The 26295-nt window shown below is 52.9% G+C and overlaps 1 protein-coding gene across 1 annotated transcript in view; it reads left to right on the top strand.

Moving 5' to 3' along the window:
• The window catches only part of LRRK1 (leucine rich repeat kinase 1), a 143370-nt gene extending 117956 nt beyond the window's left edge, over positions 1-25414 (top strand). Inside the window, exons 21-33 of the mRNA XM_068990902.1 lie at positions 283-446; positions 1445-1584; positions 2852-3101; positions 5632-5798; positions 8086-8283; positions 9200-9477; positions 10984-11178; positions 11935-12086; positions 16754-16871; positions 17943-18059; positions 20747-21597; positions 21977-22078; positions 24200-25414. Coding sequence (XP_068847003.1) covers positions 283-446; positions 1445-1584; positions 2852-3101; positions 5632-5798; positions 8086-8283; positions 9200-9477; positions 10984-11178; positions 11935-12086; positions 16754-16871; positions 17943-18059; positions 20747-21597; positions 21977-22078; positions 24200-24377 — 2910 coding nt within the window. The 3' untranslated portion in view covers positions 24378-25414. The remainder of the gene's footprint in view (positions 1-282; positions 447-1444; positions 1585-2851; positions 3102-5631; positions 5799-8085; positions 8284-9199; positions 9478-10983; positions 11179-11934; positions 12087-16753; positions 16872-17942; positions 18060-20746; positions 21598-21976; positions 22079-24199) is intronic.
• Positions 25415-26295: the final 881 nt, after the last annotated feature.

Raw genomic sequence — 26295 nt, 5'->3', positions numbered from 1 at the left:
TATTTTCCACATTTTCTAAGGTAACCTTTCGCTTGTAAAATCAGGGAGGGAAAAGAAAGGCCTATTTTTGGTGTTTTAGGGAAAATGTGTTCCCAGAGTATCCTGGAGGCTCCTTCAGATGATGTAGCATTTTGTTTGGCAGCAAGATAAGGGTGCGGCGGGTGGGGGGCGGGAAGACGGGCTGTGTCCTTTGTCCAGATGGGGCCAGACGGGCCTCCTCGCAGCTCTGCCCAGGGCCAGCACAGAGCCCAGAATACTCAAGCAGGGTCTTTTCTCTTTCAGCTGTTTGAAAACAGGAAGAATACTAAGAGCAGGCACAGGAGAGTCACCATTTATAGTTTTACAGGAAACCAGAGAAATCGTTGCAGCACATTCCGAGTGAAAAGGAACCAGACCATCTATTGGCAGGAGGGGCTCCTGGTCACTTTTGATGGGGGCTACCTCAGGTAGGTGCATGAGGGGCTCACCTGACTGGACCCCCATGGCACGCTGGGAACGGGCCCCGGAGGAGCCACCACTGGACACCTGTCCGCTTGGCGTGCAGAGCCCCGTTCCCAAGGGCAGCGCATCATGGAAGCTCGCTGGAAGTAGAAAGGCCCACTAGCAAACATCCGAGAGGGTCTCTGTCTGCTCTCGCCTCCTCCTCTCTTCTGACAGGACAGGAAAGGACAAGGAGGGTGTGGGGACCAAGCCCGGCGGGAGGGCAGTGGGCAGGCAGCCCCCGAGCTCAGGGTCGGAGCACCCAGCACCCCGGTCACTGACGGGGCTCCTTAGGGCCTCGCAGCTGTCCCATGCACCTCCGCCTTGCCCTAAGAGAGGGCGCCCTAGGGGAAGACACTGGTCCCCAGACCACATCTCGTGATACCTAACAGTACGTTTCTCGTATTATCTTTTTTTCTTTTTTGGTGGTGGGGATGAGAGAGAAGGAGAGAAAAAGTTGGCTCAACAGGTTAATAACTGATTTTTAATCAGGTTTAATTTGATATACACAAGATTATTTCATACTTCAAGTGAGATTTTCAAAATATTTGTCAGCTCTGTGAGAAGAATGGGGGCGAGGGGAAAGTGACTATTGTGAGGGTTTGATTTGGGCCACGCTTGGCGCCTGGGGTTTTCAGGTAACTTTCCCACTTAAAGCACACAGTTATCACTTGGTGGACGAAAGCCCTGTGGCTCAGATGGGAAACCCTTCCCCAGGGTCACATCTAAGGCCCAGAGCTCAGCCTGAGCACGCCTTATGGCAAGGTCCTTGCGTCCACCTCACCATTTGGGGGCAGCAGGGGGACAAGGCAGGGCCATGCACACAAGTACACGGACTCAGGACCTCCTCACCCCCGGGGGAGCGGTCTCCTGGGAGTTGTACCCTCACCCTGGAGGCAGAGAGCTTATCCCAGGGCCCTTGACAGCCAATTGCAATGGACCTCTTTTGGTTTCTGGGTTGCAGTGTGGAATCCTCGGATGTGAACTGGAAAAAGAAAAAAAGTGGAGGAATAAAAATCATGTGCCAATCAGAAATAAGGGACTTCTCGGCAATGGCTTTTATCACAGACCATGTCAATTCCTTGATCGATCAGTGGTTTCCCGGTAAGAAAGCATTCTTGAACCAGGCCTTGGCTCATGGTAGTACTTCTTTATAAATTGGGGTGGGGCCCATTTGGAGAACAGAAATCCCGCTGGGAGTCAGCCCGAGGAAACCAGAGGGCTCCTAGCAGCCCTTTGGTGGAGCTCTGAGCCCTGGGGGTCCAGCTGCAGGCATAGCTGGGGGTGCCATATGTGAGATGGGGACCTGGAGGTGGTACTTGGGCCCTGGCGCCACAGCGTATAGGAAAAATGCCCCAGGTACCATACGTGGTCTAGGAGGACCGTCGATAGGCGCTTCACATGGTCTTATTTACGTGGTGAGGACAAAGCTGCTGAGATCCAGAGGGGAGCCCGAAACCACCCTTGTGCAGGGGTGGGAAGGAAGGCACTAGAAACACCTGCCAAGAGCCCCCAGACTCCTTCCATGCCTACCGCAAACCCCCAAGTCCCAGCAGTGATCAGCCACCCATGTAGGCCTTTCCAGCCCCTTTGATCAGTTTCCTCACTGACAGTCCACCCAAAGAAAATACTTTTTGAAGTAGAGCCATTGAGGCCCTCTGTTTGTTTTGTTACTGAACTGGAGACAAACCCACTGCGGGGTATCCCGCACGGAGGAGGCCGTTTGAGCAAAACCAGGCCATTTCTTCCCTGTGAGTGCTGGAAGGCTAGAGACGGAGAAAGCGGAGAGCGGGTCTGAGATCTGAGCACCCCCTCTGGCCTGCTGGTCCAGTCCTCTGGCCTCCTGATCTGGCTTCCCAGGAGAGCATCAGAGCAAACAAGAGACAAGGCTGGGCATGCTCTGGACGCCAGGGTCTGGTGTCCTTTGCGTGTTGACAAGAAAGGTGACCTACAAGGAGAAAAGGCATAGAAAGGGGCCTAAGAGAAGATAATTTTAAGAACAGCTCCTTACTGACTGTGGCTTGGTCATTTGAGCATGGCATAGCTCAGACCCTGCCTGCAGTGCCCTGCACAGGGATCCCCAAACTCTCAGCACCTCCTCGGCCAGCTAGCTCAGGGTCTGCACCCCTTGGTGACTGTCCAGGGCATCCCCAGCCCCTCCCTGTGAGTGTCTTTTAGGATTGAGGATAGTGCTCTCCAAAAAGGAACCAGAGTGTGACAGTCACATTTCAGCCTCTCCTGGGGGTTCAGGCCAGGGAAGGCAGACCTCCCTCTTGTGAAAGGCCCACCCAGCCCGGGGATGCAGGTGATTCTCAGGGGCCTGCTTGCAGCTGCCTTCAGCTGAGCTGACGCCCGCTCTGTCCCCGTTTAGCCCTGACAGCCACGGAAAGTGACGGGACCCCGCTGATGGAGCAGTATGTGCCCTGCCCAGTCTGCGAGGCCTCCTGGGCTCAGCACAGCAACCCCAGCGAGAGGTCAGAGGACGTGCAGTACTTCGACATGGAGGACTGCGTGCTGACAGCCACCGAGCGGGACTTCATCTCCTGCCCCAGGCACCCTGACCTCCCGGTGCCTCTCCAGGAGCTGGTCCCCGAGCTGTTCATGACGGACTTCCCAGCCAGGTAGGCCTCGACGCTGACGCACAGACCTTCTGCTTCCCAGCCAGCCCCGGGTGGCATCTAGGTTCCTGGCCTAGGCAGCCTAAAGGGAGCCAGGCTGTCCCTCTGTTTGTGAGGCACACAGGCCCAGCCAGCAGGCAGACCACTTGGAGGGCAAAGTCACCTTGGGGGCCCCACCACATCTCACCCTCACGTTAGCTGGCTCTCTTTCCCGTTGAGCTGGCCCTCCTCTCTGACTACTACTTTGCTGCCAGATCCGTTAGTGTCCAAGAAGGAAGTGCTCCCGGACCTACACCTCCTTTTCCTTTCTTGGCCTATGATGACTCCTTACTGCTGCTCTGGTGCTGAGCGTTTAGATCCCCTGAATCTGTCCCTAAAGATGAGTCTACCTATACTAATCTAAGATAATAACTAGGGAGATAATGCTGGAGAAAAGAGAACGCTGTGTGGTCCCATCCTATAGGAAACCATCACAGAATCCAAGTAGTCGTGGAAACCAGAAGCCATGATTTGGTCTCCCTGGAAACAATTTGACTTTGGTGGTTAGCAGTGTTTTTGGAATGTTTCAGAGTTGTTTTCTTATTTAAAGAATTGCTTTATCTGATTTCTTTAAAGAAAACTAAACTTGGGGATGTAAGAATATTTGTATCATCATTTTTTCCAAATTGTTTCCCTGACCCAAGAAAATGGATGTAGAATACTCTGATATTGCAGAATTGTGGCTCCAAAACATGCTTCTGGATTAGTCTGTTAAACTAAGAAATCACTTCCTACATTGGAGAAATTTCCCCCATGGTTCTTTTTCATATTCCCCAATTACCTCATTGGTGGAAATGAAAATTAAATACTACTTTACTGTGAAATAACTTCCCTTTATTCCTAGATCTTTAACATGAGGGTCATCACTTCTCAGAGACTACATACAGAGTTTTATATATGTATGAATCAAATTTCATGATGGGGTACCCAATTAAACAGCCCCAAATTTTAGCATTTTTATTTATTTGCTGAACCTTTTTATGTTTTACACCCCCACTGAATCTGGACTCTGGAATCTACTGTATGGAATCTGGAAAGCCAGGTTGGTTGTTCCTGTTGGTTTGGATCAAATTACAAGCTGTAGCATGGTTCTTAAACCAAAGTACTCGTCTGGGAGTTGAAAAACCCAAGAATCTGAACAGGGTTTACAATCCAGCAGAGACTCTCTGGAAACTTGGTTGATGTCCCACCAGGACCTCAAAGCATCACACTTCCCAGCTGGGAGTTTGGGCAGGTGCAGGCAGGGAGAGTCTGGCTCCACAGAGCCTCATCCTGTGTTCCTATTCAGGAGTCCTGACAGACGGCCCTGAGGGATCTCCGGCATTTCCACTGTTCCCTGTCTCAGGAGGCTCCCAAGGGCCATACTTCCTGAGCAGGGGTTTTGGGGTGGGCATTTGGAGAAGTGCCCAGTTCCTCTTCAGCTGATCACCAAGGCCCACCATGGGTACAGTTGCATCTGCCTGGAGTGTGATGTGGTCGGGCTCTGCAGAGACTCAGCTGCTGCACAGTCTGTTCCTGGAAGGCGTGGGCAAGACTGCGTGGTGATGGGGGACAGAAGGGGTCGGTCTGTTCGGTCAGGAGAGCTCCGGTGGAGGCGCCTGGCAGAGGCAGCTGAGGAGAAAGACCTGGGGACCTCCTCAGGTCTGGGGGGACCCTGAGATGGGAGGACATTGGGGTGCTTGCCCGCCACCCTCCCCGCCTGCCTCTCCCCATCCACCTTCCCTCCCTCCCAGGAGTGACTTGCAGTACTTCCAACAGAAGTCTCCCTTTGACCTAGGATTATAACATACAAACAGTTGGGAAGGTCTAAATCCCTGCCTTTGGGTGAAATCCTAGCCATCAATTGTTGGGACACTAGCCACACTGACCAGAAGCTCTACATGGCCATTTGTATAATTACGGGCTTACTAGTAAGAAATGAGACAGCTAACCTAGCAATAAATATATGCAATTTCCAATCGATACTAACTCTCAAAGCATAGAGTCTTCTGGAGGCAAAGGTCCACAGGAATTCTTTTTCTGTGTCCACCACCTTTGGAAGCTCCATCCTATACCAGTCAACATTCATACCTCTGAGACCATTGCTGTTATGAATCCACTTTCCAGAGGAGACCAAGGCTTGTTAAGGCTAAGTAACCTACCCAGAGCTGGCATTTATCCCAGATCTGTCTGACTGCCCCCCACTAGGTGGCTTTGAACCTGACTTTGCTCAGTGGGAACTGATAGCCAAGCATATTCTTGCACCCGCCCAGCCCAGGACCCGCCTCTGATACCTGGCGGGCATCTCTGGGGGAACAGAGGGCAGGAGGGAGGTCTGTTCTGACCCCCCAGCACACACACGGTGTTTCTGGCCACCCAGCACAGACACGGTGTTTCTGGCCCCCCGGCACGCACACGGTGTTTCTGGCCGCCCGGCACGCACACGGTGTTTCTGGCCGCCCGGCACGCACACGGTGTTTCTGGCCGCCCGGCATGCACATGGTGTTTCTGGCAGGCTCTTCTTGGAGAACAGCAAGCTGGAGCACAGCGAGGATGAGAGCGCTGTCCTGGGCCAAGGTGGGAGCGGCACCGTCATCTACCGCGCCAGGTACCAAGGCCAGCCTGTGGCTGTGAAGCGGTTCCAGATCAAGAAATTCAAGAACTTTGCAAATGCCCCTGCAGGTAAACAGGGCCCTGGGTTGTTTCTTTTCAGACATGTCTTCCCTTGGTCCAAACCTGTACCACCTTAGATGCCCAAGGCCACACAGGCAGCGGAAGAGGGGGGTGATGCCAGGGTGGGCCCCAGGGGTGGTCCTGCTTTCTGCCTGGTGAGACGTGGGCCAGGACTGAGGATCAGGCTGAACACGGCCTAGAAGTTGCTTTTGGAGGTGACTTTCTTGTCTGACATGAGCCCCCAAGAGTATGGGCCAGCCTTACAGTTTCTATCTGTTGCATGTCCAGCGCAGTGCCCACATGATGGGCACACAGTCAGACCCCAAGTGGACCCCTCACCCTGGGGACCCACCTCCCCATGCAGTTACTAAGGGAAGGATAGTGGCTAAGGTTCAATCCCAATCCAGATGAATGGATCGGGAAGCCGTTGTGGGTAGCTTCTCCCTCACCCCCGCCCCTCCCGCCCTTGTCCACTCATCGTGTACAGCTCAGAGGTGCTCCAGAGCCACCTGCCACCACCTAATGCCCACCACAGGCGAGCATGTGGAGGCCTTCTACCTTCCAGCCGCTGAGTGTTGCATTTCTCATGGCCCCTGGCTTAGCATGGTTATCGTCATGATCACAGAAGGAATTTACACTCGTGGTAGAAAAATTAGAATCATGGAACAGTATGAAGAACCAGATTAGAAAGGGAGAGACAAAACTGTAGATGTGGGAAGAGAATGGAAATCTAAGAGACTATTAAGCGTCAGAGCCAGTAAGAGTTTGATAAAGTTTGCTAGATGTGAGCTCAACATCAAATTTGGCAACAATGACCCATTAGACAATGCCTTCCATGGCAGCCATTAAGCCACAAGGTATTGAGAAATAGTTAATAGATATCATTCAATTTAGTTCTCATCTAAACTCCAGCAGTGTGTGTGTGAGAGAGACAGAGACAGAAAGAGAGAGAAATCTGACTAATTCTAAAATACATGTGGGAACTTTGCTGGTGGTCCAGTGGTTAAGACTTTGTGTTTCCACTGTAGGGGGCAGGGGTTCGATCCCCAGCTGGGGAACTAAGATCCTGTGTGCCGTGCAGCAGGGCCAAATAAATAAATTAAAATGGAAAGAAAAAGAAAATGCATGTCAAATGACAAACACCCAAGAACAGCCAGGAAAACTCCACAATGGAAGACAAAGAGCAGAGGCTTGCCCAGCAAACGTCCTGACTTACCAGGCTCCACATGTTAGGGCGGGGTACTCCCGGGCACGGTTGGGCCTGTTGGGAACAGAGAGCCTGCATGTATGCAAGAAGCTGGCACACGACAGAGGTAACATCGGGAGTCAAGAGAAAGGCAGGCTGTTCATTAAACTGGGGCAGAGACTTCAGCCATAGTCAAAAATACATGATTAATGGTTTAAAGGCCCAATGTGAAAAACAACTTTTACACTTAAAAACAAATTTGTCTGGCTCACACATCCATCTGGCACAATCAATCCATTTTAACTGCCAAGATTCTCTTTATGCTGTTGAAACCTCCATGTCCAGTGATTCCTAATTTTAAAATCTGAACAGGGGAGGGACAGATCAGAACCCAAGAGGACAAGTGGGCTCAGTGACCTCCGGGCTGGCCACAGCCTGGTGGGTGACCGATGGGTGGAAAAGGCCCCTCGGGGGACTCAGGCAAACGCCTCCCACATGGGGTGCATTGTGAGGGCAGTGGGCGGACGTTACAGCACAGCCCACCGCTGACCCAGAAGCTCCTTCTTGGGCCTGAGAGGGCCTGTCAAGGCCCGTGACCCCCCTGCGGTTTTCCTTCTGGCCGACACGAGGGTGGTAGTCCGCTCTGCCTTCACAGCCCCGGCCTCTAGGAGTAAGATGAGCAGCAGTGACCAAGCCCCCAGCATCCTTGCAGCTGAGCAGTGGGGGCTTGGTTACTTGCCAGGCTCTGGGTGACCCTCAGGGCTGCAGGTTTGGAATAAGATGCAGCTGAGAGCCTTAGGTGGCGAACAGCAGGCTGGGCAGAGGGCAGCAGAGTGGGTGACGAGGGTGGGGGTGTGCGGCCCTCCACGAAAGGGTCCAGGACACCACCGAGTGTAGCACCTGACAAGCATGGTGCCCGAGGAGGGGGCTTGATACTAGCCCGGATGCCTCAGGAGGGCTCCCATTTGGTGCCCGATTCTGGGTGATGGTACTGCAGCCCCCAGAGGTACAAGTCCTGGCCCCGGCCAGCCCCAGGAGTCCCCGAGGGGAGGCTCCGAGCCTGGCGGGGCCCCCACCCGGCTGGCGCTGACAGCCGAGCTCCCCCCACAGATACCATGCTGAGGCGCCTGCAAGCCACCGACGCCATGAGGAGCTTCTCGGAGTTCCGGCAGGAGGCCAGCATGCTGCACGCCCTGCAGCACCCCTGCATCGTGTCCCTCATCGGCATCAGCGTCCACCCGCTCTGCTTCGCGCTGGAGCTCGCCCCTCTGGGCAGCCTCAACACCGTGCTGTCCGAGAACGCCAGAGGTACGCGCTGCACCTGGAGTCTTCCCCCAGGGGCCCACGGCGGGCAGCACAGGGCCCAGGGAGCCAGCCAGGGCCGGGCACAGCTGCCTGAGTCTCGTGGGCCATGCCTGGTGGAAACAGGAGAGCTTCTCCATGCCTAAGTGTCAGGCAGTGGCGTTGGCACCACTGGAGGAGCTTGCCGTTTGGAGTCAGACAGAACTGTGTTCTGAGTCCAGGTTCTCTGCCATAATCTGGGAAGTTGCTTCATTTACTCATCCATCAGAGGAGGCAATAGCCCCCCCTTGGAGGGCAGTGAGACCATCAAAGGAGGCAGCCCCTGGAGCCCTGAGCGGCAGAGCCCGGGAAGCCCGCGGGCGCTCAAGTCTCTCTCTGCCCACAGGGCTCCGTGTCCATCCACTGTGGTTAAACATCCGAGGCCCTGTGGTCAGTTTTAGCCTACATTATTTTTCAACCAAACTTTAGAACACTTACCCTAAGAAATGGGTAACTAAATTCCGATGAGCTGACAGAGGGAAAGAGATAGCTGTCTTTTAACTCAGGAAGAAGAAATGCAATTAAAATTAATTATTTCTCCTATAACAGAAGAGATTTTCTTTTAATGGAGTTCTTATACCTGCCACTCACTCCTTGACATTATAGTAGCAATCTTGGCCTGAAGTGAACTCTAGGAATTTTGAATCCTGGCTTTTTTTTTAGTAAAACCACCAACCACTGCAGGCATGAGATACTATGAATAAAGCACTCACAATAAGCATTTGTAACCTAAATAATCTTAAGAAGGTCGTCCTCTGTCTCTTCTGGCACCTAGCCTAGAGAACAATGAGAATGTATCTGTAGACTATAAAATATTGGGGAATACAGAGGTAAGAAAATAAGAGTTGTTATGATAATAGTTTGATATTTTTTCTTTGCCAAGATTCCTCCTTTATGCCCTTGGGACACATGCTCACCCAAAAAATAGCTTACCAGATAGCCTCTGGCCTGGCCTACCTGCACAAGAAAAACATCATCTTCTGTGACCTGAAATCCGACAACATCCTGGTCTGGTCTCTGGACATCAAGGAGCACATCAACATCAAGCTGTCCGACTATGGCATCTCCCGGCAGTCGTTCCACGAGGGCGCCCTTGGCGTGGAGGGCACTCCCGGCTACCAGGCGCCGGAGATCCGGCCTCGCATCGTGTATGACGAGAAGGTATGGCCCACCCACAGCAGTCCCTTGGCCCAGGATGGCCTGGTCCCAGGGCACCTGCAGCTCTGGGCTCTACACACCCTCAGGCACACATCTCTCCTCTCTCGTGCTCAACCGGGAGGCCCTGGAATGAACCAGAAGGGCACAGAGGCCTGTGTCCACCTAGAAACGTCAAGGGTGACGTCTCCTTAGCTGCAGAACAGTGACTGAACCTCAGAATTCTCAAACCTCAGTTCAGAAACATAGTGGAGGCTGTGCACGGTGGACAAAAAGTCCAAGACAGAGATGATTCTTATCCGCATCTGCTAGGCAGCTATGCAAAAGGGGGACAGAGGACCAGCTTCGCAGTGGCTGGTGAGGGACAGACAGATAAGGCTGCTAAAGGCCCCGGGTCAGATCAAAAGGCAGCGTCACTAAAGCCAGGAGGAGAGAGTGATCCCAGCAGGTCCAGCACGGCCTCCTAGACGGCCGCGTGGCCAGCCTTGACTGGGACGAGGCCTTCTTCCCTGAGGACTGCTTGGTAGGTGCTGATACACAGACAACTTCACACTCTTGCAGTGCTCACCTTGCATCTAGGGCTGGCCCTGGCTAATTAGTCATCCAGCAGTGAAACTCCTCTTGTCTATAATTTCTCATTATCTGGTGACTTGCAGATGAGTCATTGACTGATGGCTTCACGAATGACCCAAGCATGTTAACCCAGCACCGTGGCTATTAACCAAGATAGAAAAGGCAAATCAGGGTGACAAAAATAAGCTTCTGAGTAGCAGATGGCAAAGCACCTCATAACTAAATTTATAACAGAACCTTCACATTGAAAACGCTCAGGTCTATCTTAGCCATTTTCCTGCTAAAAGGTTATTTCTTGACCCTTATGGAGACCCGTGTCACTCCGTTAGGGGATTTTTCATGACATTTAAATGAATCAAGATGTTGTGATCTGGGAGACTTTCCCCTTTTTTGTGATTTGCGTGTACTCCTACTATCAGGCATGTTAAACCAAGGGTTTGCATTTTCCTGCCTTGTTTTGATAAAGGGAAAGTACCATGGCATCCTTCAAACCCTTACGCAGTGCTTGACACCAGGTTTTCATTATGTGTTCAGTGGATGGATGGAAGGAAGGAAGTTTTGGAAGATGGGTAAATGGACAGGACCATCAAAGGGCTGCATATATGGATACATTGAAAGATGGACAGATTAATGTGCAGAAGGGAAGATGATCATGTGTGTGGGTAGATGGATGGATGTATAGAAAGGTGGGAGGGAGGAAGGAAGGGAAAAAAGGACTGGAAGATAGATGGCTTAGGGGACAGAATCATGGAAGGTCAGATGGTTGGTGGAATGTTTGGACAGGTAGAGAGAGGTGGATGGACTGGTGAACTGATGATTGCTTCCTTTGGGCAGAACCCACGTTTTCCTTCTCTAATGTGTCTTCCCGCTCCCTCTCTGTCAGAGCCAGATCTGCTGGGCCCAGGCAGGGTGTCTGATTTGGCTTGCCTCTCTGCCCAGGTAGACATGTTCTCCTACGGGATGGTGCTCTACGAGTTGCTGTCAGGACAGCGGCCCGCACTGGGCCAGCACCAGCTTCAGATCGCCAAGAAGCTGTCCAAGGGCATCCGCCCGGTTCTGGGTCAGCCGGAGGAAGTGCAGTTCCATCGACTGCAGGCGCTTATGATGGAGTGCTGGGATACGAAGCCCGAGAAGGTACCTGGGGCCCTCGCAGCTCCTGCAGCTGGTGGAGGCTGTGGGTCTCCAGAACACACCTGTGTGGTTGCCTGCACACTCTTCACTGAGGGTCTAAAACAAATGGGCTCTTCTCTGCTCATCTCTTTTATGAAGATATATGTGTTACTCTGACACACCCAGTTCATTTTCTTTGTGTGAGTGTCACTCTCAGGAAAAACGAAGTTTCTTTTCCTCCCCAACTTTTATGTTACATCACCATGCACATAAAACAAACCAACCCTTTATAGCAGTATAGCCCCCAGGCGAGAGCTGTGCGAATGTACATATCTCTTTTTAAAGGAATGGGAAGAAAGTTTGCTCATGAGAAACAGGAGTCATATTATCATTTTGAAGGTATCATTTTGTTTTTAGAAGAGATCAGTGGTTTCAGGATTAAAACTCTTTTATCAAATTAGATTTGGTCATTGAAAGTAAATGAGGTCTGAGAAAAATTCTTTCTACAACTGTGTGTCCCTGGACACAAGGATTGGAATATCAGAGCTTATGCTCACCTGACCACCTGGTTTTGAGTTGCCATGGATGACGGTGACCCAGACACCTGGGAGGGTTTATTTCTGGTATCTGAAGTTGTTTTGGCTTCTTGTTTTGGTTGGGTCCTGAATAAGCAGATTCTACTTCTTCCTGGTTTAAGACCCTTAGTTTTGAGGACAGGGTGGGCACTCATTTGGTTGTAAGTGACCCTCACTCATGACCTTGCGGGCCTGTCTCCCTCAGCGACCACTGGCCCTGGCGGTGGTGAGCCAGATGAAGGACCCGACCTTTGCGACCTTCATGTACCAACTGCCCTGCGGGAAGCAGACGTCCTTCTTCTCATCCCAGGGCCAGGAGTACATGGTGGTATTCTGGGAAGGCAAGGAGGAGGCCAGGTAACGTGCGAGGCTTGCCATAACCTGCTGCTGTCAGAGTGGGGGGCAGCGGTGGGTGGGGAGCAGTCGTGGATGACCATGGTGAGAGATGTTTAGTGAATGGTGAGTTGAAATCCTGATGACGTCTGCTCAAGAGAGAAAGCAGTCCGCATGCATACAGACAAGCACGTGTGGGTTTGTGAATAAGAGAAGCAGAGAAAATGTGGTGTCTGCCTGGGACATAAGGGGCAGAGGTCAAGGGAGGGTTATGTTTTAAGGTGGGAGTTACTTGCAGCTCGATGGCAGAGAAAGTAAATGATGCTGGGGGACAGGAAGAGAGAAGGGTGCTAGTGGAGGTGCTGAGTAGAGAGGAGGGAAGGGGCCCCTGGTCAAGCAGAAAGGGTGCCCAAATAGGGATTCATGCTGCCGCCCACCCAACTTCCAGGCGCGTCTCTTCTTAGTGATGGGGTGGGAAGGACAAGGGCCTGGGGGAGAGGATTTCATATGCATTCAAGGAGAAGGACACCGAGGCCAGGGATTTGGAAAGATAGCATCAGAGACTTTGCAGAAAAGCACATCCTGTGTGAGATGCTTCAGTCCTGGCCTCTCCCACCTACCTAGTGTGACCCCTTCAGAAGCAGGAAAGCTTTTCAAGGCATGATCTAGGAAGCCTACTGCAAATATGTGCAGGTGTGCAAATCTGGTAAGGCTCAGATGAAGCAAAGCTTAAGATGCAATGAAATAAATGAGGACTTTGCCATTTTACTTAGGTCACTGTTGGTGTGGTTTTCATCAGGGTTTATGCTGCTGTGACGGAGCGTTCTGACCTAAGACATACTCTGAGAAACCATGCCCTAAGGAAAAAAGAAAAGTATATATGTAAACAGTGTATACCTAAATACCCATATCCATGTAAAAATGCATATGTGTGTGTGTATATACACACAGTAATTATAATGGTGGTGGTAGTGTGTTGCTGTTTTAAGGCATTGCTTATAAACTATAGGGTAAAGTAAATGAGTAATTATATTGACGCTGTGCTTTGCAAATTGTGATATTTATCATGTAAAATATAAAAAATAAGTTAAATAAAACTTCTGTAGTTCTGAATTTAAATTGGATAGATTTGTGAGTATTTTACCTTTAAGAATAATGAACTCATATTTCCTAGCTCTGCCCATTGAAAAGGCCTAGAAACAATGCCAGTGAGACCCCCTAGGATGCAGATGGTCCTCTCTCAGGGCCAAGGGAACCAAAGCTTACTGGAGAAGTGACTGACTCCAGATCTGGGGGAGGAAGTAGGCCTGAAACACTGGACACTCTGACAACAAGGATGCCATCAGAGATGGTGAGGATAGATCAAACGGATTCAGGATCAGCCTGAAGAGGTTCCCATGGGCCAAAGACAGGGCAACAAGCCTCAGCCAGAATAAACGTCTGCAATAAACTGAGACACATCAAATTGTTTAAGCTCACAAGTTTCTAATGCTACTTAGTAAAAAGTAGTAATTAAAAAGACTTTTTAATTTAAAAAAACTCCTCATTTATCATCATTGGAGGCTCCTAGAGAGCAAACTTAATATTTTGAAAACTAGTCTGTCTGGAATGTGAGCTGTGCCCCAGGGTAGCTAGCAAAAGAGATGTTAGGAGGAAGTTTTTCTTTCTAGGGTAAATGAAGCTAGTAAATGGAGAAAGATACTAGAATTAGAATGGCAGTATTTTGTAATCCCTGTTGAAGTAACAGACTTCGGCAGTGACCATTAACGATCACAGAGGGAGCGAGATCCCGACATTGTGTGCCTCCCAAGAGCAGCGCACATCCTACTGAGGATGCCTTCTAGCCCAAGAAATCAGATGAAATCTAATCGAGACTCGAGGTGGGGAGCAGGGGAGTAAGGTGGATGATGCCCGGGGCTGCAGGAACTCCACAGGGCACCGCCTGTGTCTTCAGCACGTGACTTGCTCCCTGCTTGGAAAGAATGAGAAGGGAAGCCTAAAAAAGACTTGGAGACATAAAAATCAGCGGAAATGCAGGCTTTCTTTTACTACCGGTTCAAGTAAACTGAAAGCAATGATGAGAGAATTAGGGAAGTTGGAACACTGGACATTCGTGACATTAAGGAATTAGCATCTCTTAGGTGTGGTCATGCCCTGTGGTTAGGTTTCTAATTTTTTTTTTCTAATAATTTTTTAGAGATAAATGCAGATAAAAGTTAGATAAAAAGATGATTTGGGGGACTTACTTCATAAGAATCTGGGGAGAGAAAAAAATGGATGGGGGCAGAAATAAACTGACATGGCCATAGAGTGATAGTTCCTGAAGCTGGGTGATGAGTGCGTGGGCTGTGATACGCACGCTGCAAAAGAAGAAGGGAGGGAGGAGTTGAGAGGGAGGGGCTGGGCGCTCTGGTTTGAATGACAGCACGTGGCAAGAGACGTAAAAGACACAGGTTCGATCCCTGGGTATGGAAGATCCCATGGAGAAGAAAATGCCAACTCGCTCCAGTGTTCTTGCCTGGGAAATCCCATGGACAGAGGAGCCTGGCAGGCTACAGTCCATGGGGTCACAAAGAGTCAGACACGACTAAAGTAACTTAGCACATACATAGTTTTCAAACTCCTTCATAGGTACAGACAGCATCCTGATGCCACTAACGCTTTGAGGGAGTGTCACACTCTCAGAAGACCAGGAAATACAGGCATACTGTCTATCGTGAAAATAAAGCCCTCTTACTGTTAAAAGATATAAATGTACACATAAAACAAATTGAAATGCTCATCAGATATATAAATATAAAAATAAATCCCATTTTCCATCAATATTTATTTTCTCAGCAGACTCTCAAAAATCTTTTAAACAAATAGAGAAAATCAGAAATTATTATCTGTTATTTCAGAGACTTTTACACATCAGTGGGAAAAAATACTAAAATCTCAGTCATAAAATAGGCAAGGAATATTTTTTAACAGTAGAACTTTCTAATAATCAAAGAAATATAAATTCCGTCTGCAAGATTCCTTTTTCTTCTCCTATTGGCAAGCTTTATTTTCAAACATAATAATGTAAACTGCTGAAGGTTGCTCATACCTTACTAGTGAGTATGTAAATTTGCACATCTGTCTGAAAAACAATTTGTCGATATGTTTTAAATGGCTTTGAGATACTCATGCCCTTTGACCCAGCATTTGCACGCCTAGGAGCGGCGGAGCCTGGTGGGCTGCCGTCTATGGGGCCACACAGAGTTGGACACAACTGAAGCGACTTAGCAGCAGCAGCAGCAGAGCCTTTCCCAGGGGTGCTGTGCTCGGCACTGCTTCTGGCATCGGCTCTGTCCCACCTCCCCACCGCCCCACGACGGTGCTTTCTTTACCGTCTCAGTGTTACAGACTCACCCACAGTATTGGAGACAACACTGCCCAAAGCGGTAAAAGCTCATCTCCAGTGGGAAGGGAAAGGCCCCTGTGATGTGGGGAGGTTTTAAAAGCTCACCACCAGCCTGAAGAAGGGACACGCTCACTGAAGCCAGAGCACGAAGGGCAGTGATCCTGGAAAGTGAGAGTGGAGGGGAAAATGAGACCGTCCTGAATTAGGGAAGAGAGGGGCACCAACTCAATGGACATGAGCTTGAGCAAACGCTGGGAGATGGTGAAGGACAGGGAGGCCTGGTGTGCTGCAGTCCACGGAGTGGCAAAGAGTTAATTAGCAATTGAACAACAACGAAGAGGTAAGAAGGAAGTGGTTACATGCAGAAAACAGGACATGCATAAAATTCTTGTTGGAGGGAATAGGGGAGTGTTATCCTGTAAGTTTCTCTATATTTTAATTTTTTTCCAAGTTAAATGTAGTTATTTATAATAGTTTTATGTTTTCAATGCATAGAAAAAAGACTGGAGAAAAGGGGGGTGTGGAATATAACTTTGAAGAAAGTGTTCATTTGCTGATTTTTCGTTCAACTCTCTATCATGTACAAATACACGTTATCAGTCAACCGTGGCAAGGGTTTCCAAAATTTGATGGCAGAAAAGTTTTACATTGAGAACTGCCAGCCACTCACTTGACTTACTCCCTCGGGCTGCAGGACGGATCTGCAGGGACCCCTGCCCCAGCTGCAGTCTCCCCTGCAGCAGTGAGCACAGTGGGTGTTCCTCAAGGGTGGTGGGGAGACAGAGCGCAATGTGGGGGGACATAGGGGTGGGTGGGTGAGAGAAAGGCCCTCTTTGTAAACAGCAGCTTGAGTTCTCAGGGCACTTATGCTTTTTCGAGGCCCACCCCCCTCACCCTCCCGCCCCGCCCCATCTACTCTGCAGCTCACTCACTGTGTCTCTAGCGGACCTGATGTACTCTGCTGGAGGCGGGGAGAGGACATGCCCAGGGCGGGGGCAAGGAGTGACTGGGGTGCACGTACAGCCTCCTGGTGTCCTTTCATGCAACTTTTTGAGCCGTCAGAGATCACAGAGAGAGGATCATTCTTCCTCTTGGGAATGCCTTTCTCAGCCTAAATGTTCAAGCATAACCAGGCAGGTAAACCAGGCTCTGCCGCAGCCTTGAGCCCCTCAGAACGTGCAGAATTGGACCCTGGGCTGGAAGGGTTAAGCAAGGCCCACAGCTGATGCCCTCCTCCAAGGCTGCTCTAGGCCTGCCCTCGGGAGGGGGGCCTGCGCTGACTGCACCGTCTTGCCGCTTGTAGGAACTACACGGTGGTGAACACGGAGAAGGGCCTTCTAGAAGTGCAGCACATGAGCTGTGCGGGAATGAAACTGAGCTGCCAACTCAAGATCCAGAACTCGCTGTGGACGGCCACTGAGGTAACCACGCCCCTGTAGGGCTCTAATCGACGTGGGTAACTCCCGCCCCTGGGGGTTCAGGTTTAGCAACAAAACAGGCAGGACACCCAGGCACATTTCGAACTTCAGACAGAACCCCAGCCCACACTTACTCACAGGGCCAGCTCACCCACCCGCTCCTGACTGGTGGCTGGGACGGAGCTTTGATATGTCCACTGCAGAATCCCAGCAAGAGGGATTCACCCCGATAGGCTGGTGAAGTGACTGGGCTTCTTATAACACCACCTGCCTAAAAGCAAATCCACTCAGCTCTGAGGCCTCTTGTTTTCATGTAAAGAGGTCGGCAGAAGGCACAAGGAACTGTCTTTTGAGAACTCCAGAGAGGAATGCCACAAAAAACAAATGATCTGAAGCTACTGGGCGGGAGAATATGAATTGGTGCCACCTTTCCAGATGGCAAGTATCGTTCAAATATGCATCAGAAATCTCAACAATATTCATGCCTTTATGTCTTAGTAATTTCAGTTTTAAGAATTTGCTCTAAGGAAAAAACCAAGACATGCAAACACAGAAACACTCAGACAAGACAAGAGGGTAAGAATACTTATTCCAGTGTAACTCATAGTAGTGAAAATGAACAACTAAACATCTGACAGCATATTAGCCAAATTCTGGTGCACTCAAGTGATGGACATGCCTCATTCCCTAACAGACCAGGGAGGAGAGGGCCTCTGCCCACACTTGTCGTCCTGGGAGAAGAAGAGTACAGAAACAGCGTAGCAGTGTGGTCCCACTGTTGTTGGGAATGCAGACACACACCAGTACACAGAGAAAACTGAAAGTCTGGGCTCCACATTTCAAAGGTGGCTTTCCCTGAAAATTGGATTGTGGTGTAGGCGATTTTATGTTTTTCTTTAGACTATTTTGTAGTTTTCAGAGTCTCTAAAAAGAGTGGAAATATGAAACCAGCCAATCAGAAGGCCTCGATAACTGTTACTTCCCTAGGGGTGGAGGGTCTCCTGAGGCCGCGTGCACCCCGGGAGCTGGCAGGCCCGGTGCAGCCAGCTCTCACGCTAGCTGTCTCCTCTGCAGGACCAGAAGATTTACATCTACAGCCTCAAGGGCATGTGTCCGCTGAACACACCCCAGCGGGCTTTGGACACCCCGGCCATCGTCACCTGCTTCTTGGCGGTACCTATTATAAAAAAGGTGAGATAAGGAGGTGGGTCCACAGGTTTCTGGTTCTCTGTTGCCTGTTCTGTCAGGCTGATAGGGAAGGGAGCAGAGCCATGCTCTTCTGGACCACCAGGCCTAGGTCACAGTCAGCCATAGAGACAGGAGGCCCGGGCCATCCTTGGTGCCTCTGGGTTTCTGAGAAGCTAAGTGTTGGCCGCTCAGTCGTGTCCAGCTCTTTGTGACCCCATGGACTGTAGCCCACCAGGTTGCTCTGTCCTTGGGATTCTCCAGGCAAGAATACTGGAGTAGGGTGCCATTTCCTCCTCCAGGGGATCGTCCTGACCCAGGGACTGAAACTGGGCCTCCAGCATTGCAAGCAGGTTCTTTACCATCTGAGCCACCAGGGAAACTAGTGACCAGTAAAACTAAGGGCTAAGCGCAGGCAAGTGCCACAGCTCCAGCTGGAGTGAGATGCTTTTCTGGTACAGCTGGCATCCAGGAGCAGCCACATGTGTGCCCTCTGAGAACCTGGCCCGGCACCCCCACAACCAGTCAGTCCCCAGGCCCTGGCAGGCCCCCACCCCTGTTGGGTAGCCGTATCCCCGCCCCCTCCAGCTCTGCCTGCTTTGGGATACACACCATCCAGCCTAGACCTCAGTCCCTGTGTGTCCAGTCTGGCCCCAAAGACTCACCACCTCAGCTTCTAGCTTCTGCCTTTCTCAAGTGAATCGTGAGTGGTACCCGCCCCAGCCAGGATTCCAAGTGCTGCTGCAGCTGAGATCAGACCGAGCTCACAGGCTGGCCCTGCCGCACCCCTCCCCACCCAGCACCACGTGCCCAGCAGGCCCTTCCCTCCAGAAGTGATCTGGCTGCTCACACCTCTTCTTATTCATTTCTGAAGATCAGGGCCATGAACCCCCACTCTGAGAAGCTGAGCCCCCCTTTCCCCAGCTCCTCGGTGACGTCCCCAAGGCTTCTCCAGCCTCTGGAACCCCTTTGTGGGCCCTGAGGCACTTGTTTGTGCAGCTCCCCACTCAAAGGGCCATTATTGGTGCGGCTTTGTTGAAACGAGTTGACTATCACCGTCTGATTCCAGTTTTCCCATCTGCAAAGTGGACGTAAAAGAGATGGTGAGGAGGATCTCTGGGCACAGTGTACCTAAAGCCCTGGGCCAGCACACTGGGTAAATGAGAGCATTATTGCTACTTCCTGACAGTCGTGAACTACATGCACTCTCCTCTCTACCCTCTACGGTTTCATTTCTTAAGAAAAAGAAACCCTGAAATCAATCTTAGAGTCAGTTATGACTGTGGCCCCACAGGCGCGGCTGGGCGGCTCAGGACCCAGTTGCACTGAACCACAGAGCAGGACACAAAGTGTTGCTTAAGGCCATGGCTGGCCAGAGCCCCGAGCTGGGGCCCCGCCGCCCGTGTGGCCGGCAGGAACAGAGCCGGCTCTGTGCGGAGCCTCCCTGTCGGCGTGTCTGCACCCTCAGAGGACGTGCTGCCCCTTGGCCACAGAGGGCAGACCCTGAATTCTTGCACGTGCGTGTCCACACCCAGCCGGGACGTGGGACTCGCCGCCTGGCTGGGGCCTGGAGCTGGGGGGACTCAGAGAGAGACCTTGCTCCTATTTGCTTTGGCTCTTTTCTGTCCTGGAATCCTGAAGATGGATTTTGATAAGCATTCTGAGGGCTGTTGATCTCGGGGCTGGTTCACTCATCGCCTTGGACAGCCTGCCTTCCCAGCTCCTGACAAGGAGGCTTTCTGCTGCTCGCTCTTGCTGGCTCAAGGCCGGGCCGCTGCCCTTTCCCGGCTCTGGCTTTGTGCTCCTGAACCCTTCCCGCCCCTCTCCCGGCCCACCTGGGCGTCGAGCCTGCTCAGCTGCTCTCTGCTCCCAGCTTTGCACAGACACTCCAAGGCGCCCGGGGCTGGGCCCAGCATTCAGCACCACCTCTGCCTGGTGACCTCTAGTGGTCGTAGAAGAACACGTGCTTCATGGCAGGGCAGGGGCACCCTGAGGACCCTCTCAGTGTCGGCTGGACCACAGGCGTTTCAGAGTAGATGTGGGAAGCAGGGCATGCGGCGTGGTGGCCAAGAGGTGCCTCCATTAGAGGACTCAGATGGAAGTGATTTCTTCAAGACTTAGCTCAGCAGGCACCCGTTGGTACCTGAGCAGAAAACTGGGGGGAGTCCTCAAGGTGGCTGGGAGTCAGCCCCTCCCTGTGTGGACCGGCCCTGGGGGCAGGCACAGAGCCAGGCCTGCTCTTGTGGAGCGCCGAGCGGGAGTCCTGGCCCCGTGGGGCACCTGTAGCCAGCGTGAGTTTACGCAGCAGAGTTCAGGGGAAGGAGGGTACCACTGCCGCCTCGGAGGAGGCCTGGGGACCGAGGGGAAGGCTGCTCCCTCCTCCTGGCCCGGCAAGAGGTCCAGGCTCACCGAGGGTGGGCCGTCTGGTCCTAGCAGCACGCGGCCCTCGCTCCCAGGGACTTCTGCTCCCAGGAAGGAGGGCAGAGGCGGCTCTTCTGGGCCTGAGCCGTGCCTCTCTTGGGAGCACACCTGGAAGATCCTGCTGGCAGCCCCGGCCTTCGTTAGAAGCCAGGAGGTGCAGGCAGAAAGCGCGTGTTCACGGGGTGCCTGCAGGGGTGTGTTGGGCACACGCTGTCTCTCTCCTGGGATGCCCCAGCTGCAAGGGCATCAAGCACCTCGTCTTCCCCCCTCAGAACTCCCACCTGGTGCTGGCGGGCCTGGCGGACGGCCTGGTGGCAGTGTTCCCTGCGGCGTGGGGTGCCCCGGACTACGGCTGCTCTTACCTGTGCTCGCACACGGCCAACAGGGCCAAGTTCAGCATCCCCGACGAGGACGCCCGGCAGAACCCCTACCCTGTGACGGCCATGGAGGTGGTCAACAGCGGGTCTGAGGTCTGGTACAGCAACGGGCCGGGCCTGCTGGTCATTGACTGCGCGGCCCTGGAGATCCGCCGGCGGCTGGAGCCCTACGTGGCGCCCTCGGTGGTCACGTCGGTGGTGTGCGGCTCGGAGTGCCGTGGCGAGGAGGTGGTGTGGTGCCTGGATGATAGGGCCAACTGCCTGGTGCTGTACCACTCGGCAACCTACCAGCTGTGCGCCCGCTACTTCTGCGGGGACCCCAGCCCCCTAGGGGATGTGTTTCCCGTGTGCCCGATGGGCCCGCCGCCCCTGGACAGCCCCGCGGCCAGTCCGAGGGAGCCCGCGAGGGGCTCCATCGCCGACGTGAGCTTCATGTTCAGCGAGGAGCTGGGCACGCAGATCCTCAGCCACCAGGACTCGCTGACTGACTACTGCTCCCTGTCCTCCTGCTCTGCGGCCTCGCCGCACCCGGCGCCCCCGGCCCTGTCCAGCCTGCCCTGCTCCCCGGCCAGCTCTGCCAGCTTGCCCTTCTCTGCTGACTGCGAGGACACCAGCCAGCTTCCTGAGCCCGCCGTGGACTCCAACAGGTCGGCGCATGACCTGAGCCCTGTGGATGGCGAGGCGTTCAGCCAGCACCTGCAGGCCGTGAAGATCCTCGCCGTGAAAGACGTCATCTGGGTCCCCAGGTAGGTGTCCTGCAGGGGCGTCACCCTGCGCCCTCTCTGCTCTTGCTTTGGGGCCAGGGTGCAGGGAACCTTCAAGTACAGTCAGATGCATCAGGGGCCGCCTTTCTCTCCTGGAACTGGAGGGCTCCCTTTAGCAAACCTAAGAAGGCCTGCACAGAAGCCTGTCGGCCCACCAGAGCTCAGGGCACCAGAGAGGAGAGCCGTGGTCGGGTTTCCGACCGGGAAAGGGCTTCTCACCCAGCTCTGGGGCCCTCTCGGTAACCCGATCCACTTGCTGAAGCTGAGTCTGTTTCCCTGCCTTTCTGCACACCCGCTCCGTTTCCCCTTGGAGAGCACAGCCCTGGACAAACGGTTCCCCTGCGGGGTTTTGGTTTCTTAGGCGAGGTGGAGATATCATCGTCATTGGCCTGGAGAAGGAGGCAGGAACTCAGCGGGGCCGCGTGATTGCTGTCTTGAAAGCCCGAGAGCTGACTCAGCACGGGTAAGATGGAGGGCAGCTATGTGGGGGCCAGGCTGTAGCTTAGGGAATCGAGGCCCCGCTGCCACCTCCCTGCCTGATGGCCATGGCCCTTCCATCCTCTACCCAAAACCGACAGCATCCACCCCTGTCAGCAGAGGCAGAGGAGGAGCAACACAGAGTCTGCGGGAGGCAGCTCCCAGGGGATCAGCAAATGCCAGCTGAGCTGGGCATCGGTCACAGTCATGGCTACCTTTTCTGGGGGGCCCCATGCACCTGTGGACCCCTGCCCCGCCTGAGGTAGCCTGCAGAGCCCCAGCTCAGCTGCAGTCACAATGGAGATCCAAGTGGTCCCCCACTCTTCCTGCCAAGCAGGGGAGCCCTCCTGAGGAGCCTCTCCTCCCAATGGGCACCAAGTGGAGCCACGCTGCCAGGCCACACCAGCCTTCACCACATCCGTGCCCACCATGCCCATTCCTGGGCTCAGCTGTACTTGCCCACCGTCAGGAGGCAGGCCAGATGCCACCATAGGATGCCTGTCGGACCCTGCCCACCTGGCTGTACTGACGCAAGGCTGGTCCAGCCAGTGTTCCTGCGGCTGTCAGGCAGTCCTCAGCGTCCACACCCCTCACTGGGCTGAGTCCCACGCGCTTTTCTCCCTTATGGAGAAATCACATTCGGCCCATTTTCCCCGGAGCAGAACAATGATGGAGATGTACATGGCCCCTGGGCCAGTGGCCCTTGCCCTACCCGTGGTTCTGGAGACTGGAGCTGGATTTGCTCCTGTGTGCTGGCTGAGTGTGGGGGCAGTGGTCCCCAGGTCCCAGGTCAGGCTTCCAGGGGAGCAGGTGTGTCCATACAGCCCAGGCCTGTTGACCTCGGAGTGCCCACCCTCAGTGCCCTTGACTTTTCCCCTGCCGTTGTTTTTCCCCCAAAGACAGGTTTACCAAGAGCAGGCACCCTCACTGCAGGGAGAAAGCAGCCCAGGCAGCCAGCAAAAAGAAGGCCGTAGCTTGAGCCCACCAGATGCGTCTGGCGGGCTCGACGCATCTTGGGCCGTAGCTTGAGCCCATGTCTCAGATGCGTCTGAGACATTTAGTCCCTTGGCAAATAGCTACCAACTGCCCGAGACATGCAAGGCCCACAAGAGCAGATTCCTGTATACATCCCAGTTTACATGCTGGCCTTGGTGCCATCAGGCTGCACGGGCAGAGGGAGGAGAGGCTGGCAGTGTCTGCTCAGAGCGGGGCACACGGCCTGCAGAGGCCCGGAAGGAAATGTGTAGGGTGTGCCCAGGTCATGCCGAACTTGCTTTTAAAAATGTATGTAGTTTGGACTTGGCACAGGTTTTCTGTCTAGTATATTCCCCTATATTTTCTAGGCATGTGGAAACAATAAGAGAGAAGGATCATACCCCTACTGAGTGGCAAGGAAATTGAGTTAAAGCTTAAAACCTGTCATGATAAGCAAGAATTGTTAGATAGAATTGATCATTCCAGCCTCTCTCAGCATCTGCAGGGGCACTGATTGCAGGACTCCTACAGATACAAAAGTCCAAGGATGCTCAAGTCCTTATATATGAAGTGATACAACATAGTCAGGGGATTCCCAGGTGGCTCAGTGGAAAAGAATCTGCCTGCTAATGCAGAAGGCACAGGTTCAATCCCTGGGTCAGGAAGATCCCCTGGAGGAGGAATTGGCAAGCCACTCCAGTATTTTTGCCTGGAGAATCCCAAGAACACAGGAGCCTCATGGGCTACAGTCCATGTGCATGGTCACGAAGAGTCCAACATGAATGAGCAGCTAAGCACACACAAGGACACACAGTCAGCCCTCCATATCCAAGGATGCCAAACTCGTAGACACGGAAGGCTGACCATTTTTTCTGGACATGTTGGGGTCTGAGGTATGTTAGGGAGGATACCTGCTCTGAGGTGAAGCTGAAATGATGCCCCTTTTTAGGCTTTAGAAAGACTGCCCACATGCTAGACCACCAGACAGAGAGGCACATGGCTGGTGCCAGACTGGGGTGCACAGATGCCCCCTTAGCCAGGCTCTGTCCTCTGAGGAGCTGCAGGGTGAGGGTCGCCACCCTGACCGAGCAGGAACTCCTGTGGGTTTTCTCAGAACCCCTTCTCTCCGCAGGATTCTCATGGATGCTGCCGTGGTGGCAAAGGACACGGTTGTGTGCGGCTTTGAGAATGAAAATCTGGAGTGGTGCCTGGCTGTCTGGAGGGGCTGGGGCACACAGGAGTTTGACATTTTCTACCAGTCCTACGAGGAGCTGGGCCGGCTGGAGGCCTACGTGCGGAAGAGGAGGTGATTCCTGTGGGGCGAGCGTTCCCTGAACATGTCCAGCGTGGGCCTGCAGTCTGAGCCCTCTGCCTGCAGCCCGCAGCCCTCTGAGGACCCGGCAGGCAGGCTGGGTTGTCCTCCAAACCACTTGCTGCTAAGAAGTGCTGAGAAGACCCCACCACACCGGGGGTTTAAGAGTTCTCTTGTTCCAGGACACAGTCCTCTGGGTACCTGCCCCCCCCAATACTGGTTTTACAGCCCAAGGGAAGGCAGTGGGCAGAACTGATTGGGCCCCTGCCCCCTCTGTCCACTCTCAGGGCTGGGCCTGGCTGGCCTCGTGGGCCTCCCCACTTTCACCCCCAGGCCTGGGGTGGAATTACACTAGGGCCCTCAGTCGGGGAGCAGCTCAGGGCAGGGAGGGAGGAGGGCTGTGACCCCTGCCCCTTCCCCTGGCAGCTCCCCGGCTCTCAGCACGTTTCTCAAGCTCCCGGGTCCCCGGGGCCTGGGGCCCCGCTTGGGCAGGCGGAGATCAGATGTCTCCCGCTTGGGAAAGCCTGTGTGTGAAAAGCCTCAGAAGGACCCCAAGAGGAGCACTGCCCGGCATGGGGATGAATGGGCTCCTTTAAGTGACGGGCCGGGAAGCCAAGAGCCGCACAGGGCGGAGCGCGCCTTCGCTGCTGCATTCTTCTTCTGCCGACAGAAGGCAGGAGAGACTCCATCCATCAGCAGGACTTGAGAAAGGGCCTGTGTTTACAGCTTTGTGAAATAAACTCGGACACAGCTGCAGCATAAGCCCTATTTGTTTGCACATAATAAGCTTTTCTATTACTTTAAGTCATATCTCAATGGTTAGACCTCTTATTGTGAAATCACATTATATCAAATTATCTATTTGCTAAACAGTACAGCAGAATTAAAAAAAAAGTGAAATTGTCAAAGGGGGATGTATGGGTATGACAGCAAGAACTTTCGTAAAGGATGCACACACTTGTGTGTACACATGCATGCATTCATGTTCATGTCATTACTAAGAATAAATGTTTGAGGCTGCTTAACCCAGCACAGGAGTGGGAACCTGAGATCATCCTCCAGTGCAAACTGTTGACTTTTTTCTAAAATTAAATTATAAAAATCAAACTTTAGGTTTTTCTGGGGTATGTAGGCAAATGTGATTCCTTTTATCTGAAAATAAACAGACTCTCAAGAATGAAGTCACAGCTTCTGTCTGTGGAGCGCACACAGTAACAGTCCGAGCATGTTCCACCCGGCCCACTTGCTGTCCTGGCAGGAGGCGTGTGCCCTCTGGGCTCATGTGCCCCCAGCAATTTCTGTGGGCAGAGACAGGCTCTATCAGTCTCCCCGCTTGCTTTCCATGGCCTCAGGAGGACTGGAGTCTGAGCCTCCAGCCCGCGTCCCTGCTGTTCACCCCTAGCAGGGACTCAGAGGTTACCGCTCCCCCATCCTGCCGTCTCCACACCGCTTGGCTGCCTAGTTAACTTCTCAAATGCAAACCAGGCCCTGTGCCTCCTCTCCCAAACCTTTGCTCCACCTCACTTGTGGCCGGACTGCTCTGTGGCCCTCAGGAGCCCCAGGTCGGGTCCCAGCCTTCCCCTCCGCCCTCGCCCAGCCCCAGGATGGCGACAAGCTGCAGTGAGCTCGGCCCGTGTTCTCAAGAGCCAGCTGGGGGGTCTTCTCCACCAAAGTTAGAAATCGTACGGAAGTGGTTCATTAACCTGAATACCTTAAACTTAAAAACTTAAATGGAAAAATTTCTACAAACTAAAAAGATAAGCAGTCAATTGAGGGGAAATATTTGTAACAAAAAGGAGAGACAAGTAGTTGGTTGATCCTTTAAGCAAAAAGTTTTTAGCTGTTGCTGAAAAAGAGAAAACTCAAGAGGAAAACGGGTAGAGGACATAAACAAGACTCAGCCTGACCCAACAGTA

The sequence above is a fragment of the Capricornis sumatraensis genome, chromosome 19 (genome assembly GCF_032405125.1).
Source record: "Capricornis sumatraensis isolate serow.1 chromosome 19, serow.2, whole genome shotgun sequence".
Lineage (NCBI taxonomy): Eukaryota > Metazoa > Chordata > Mammalia > Artiodactyla > Bovidae > Capricornis > Capricornis sumatraensis.
Note: the sequence above shows the minus strand (reverse complement) of the source record. Positions and strands in the feature narration are given on the sequence as shown.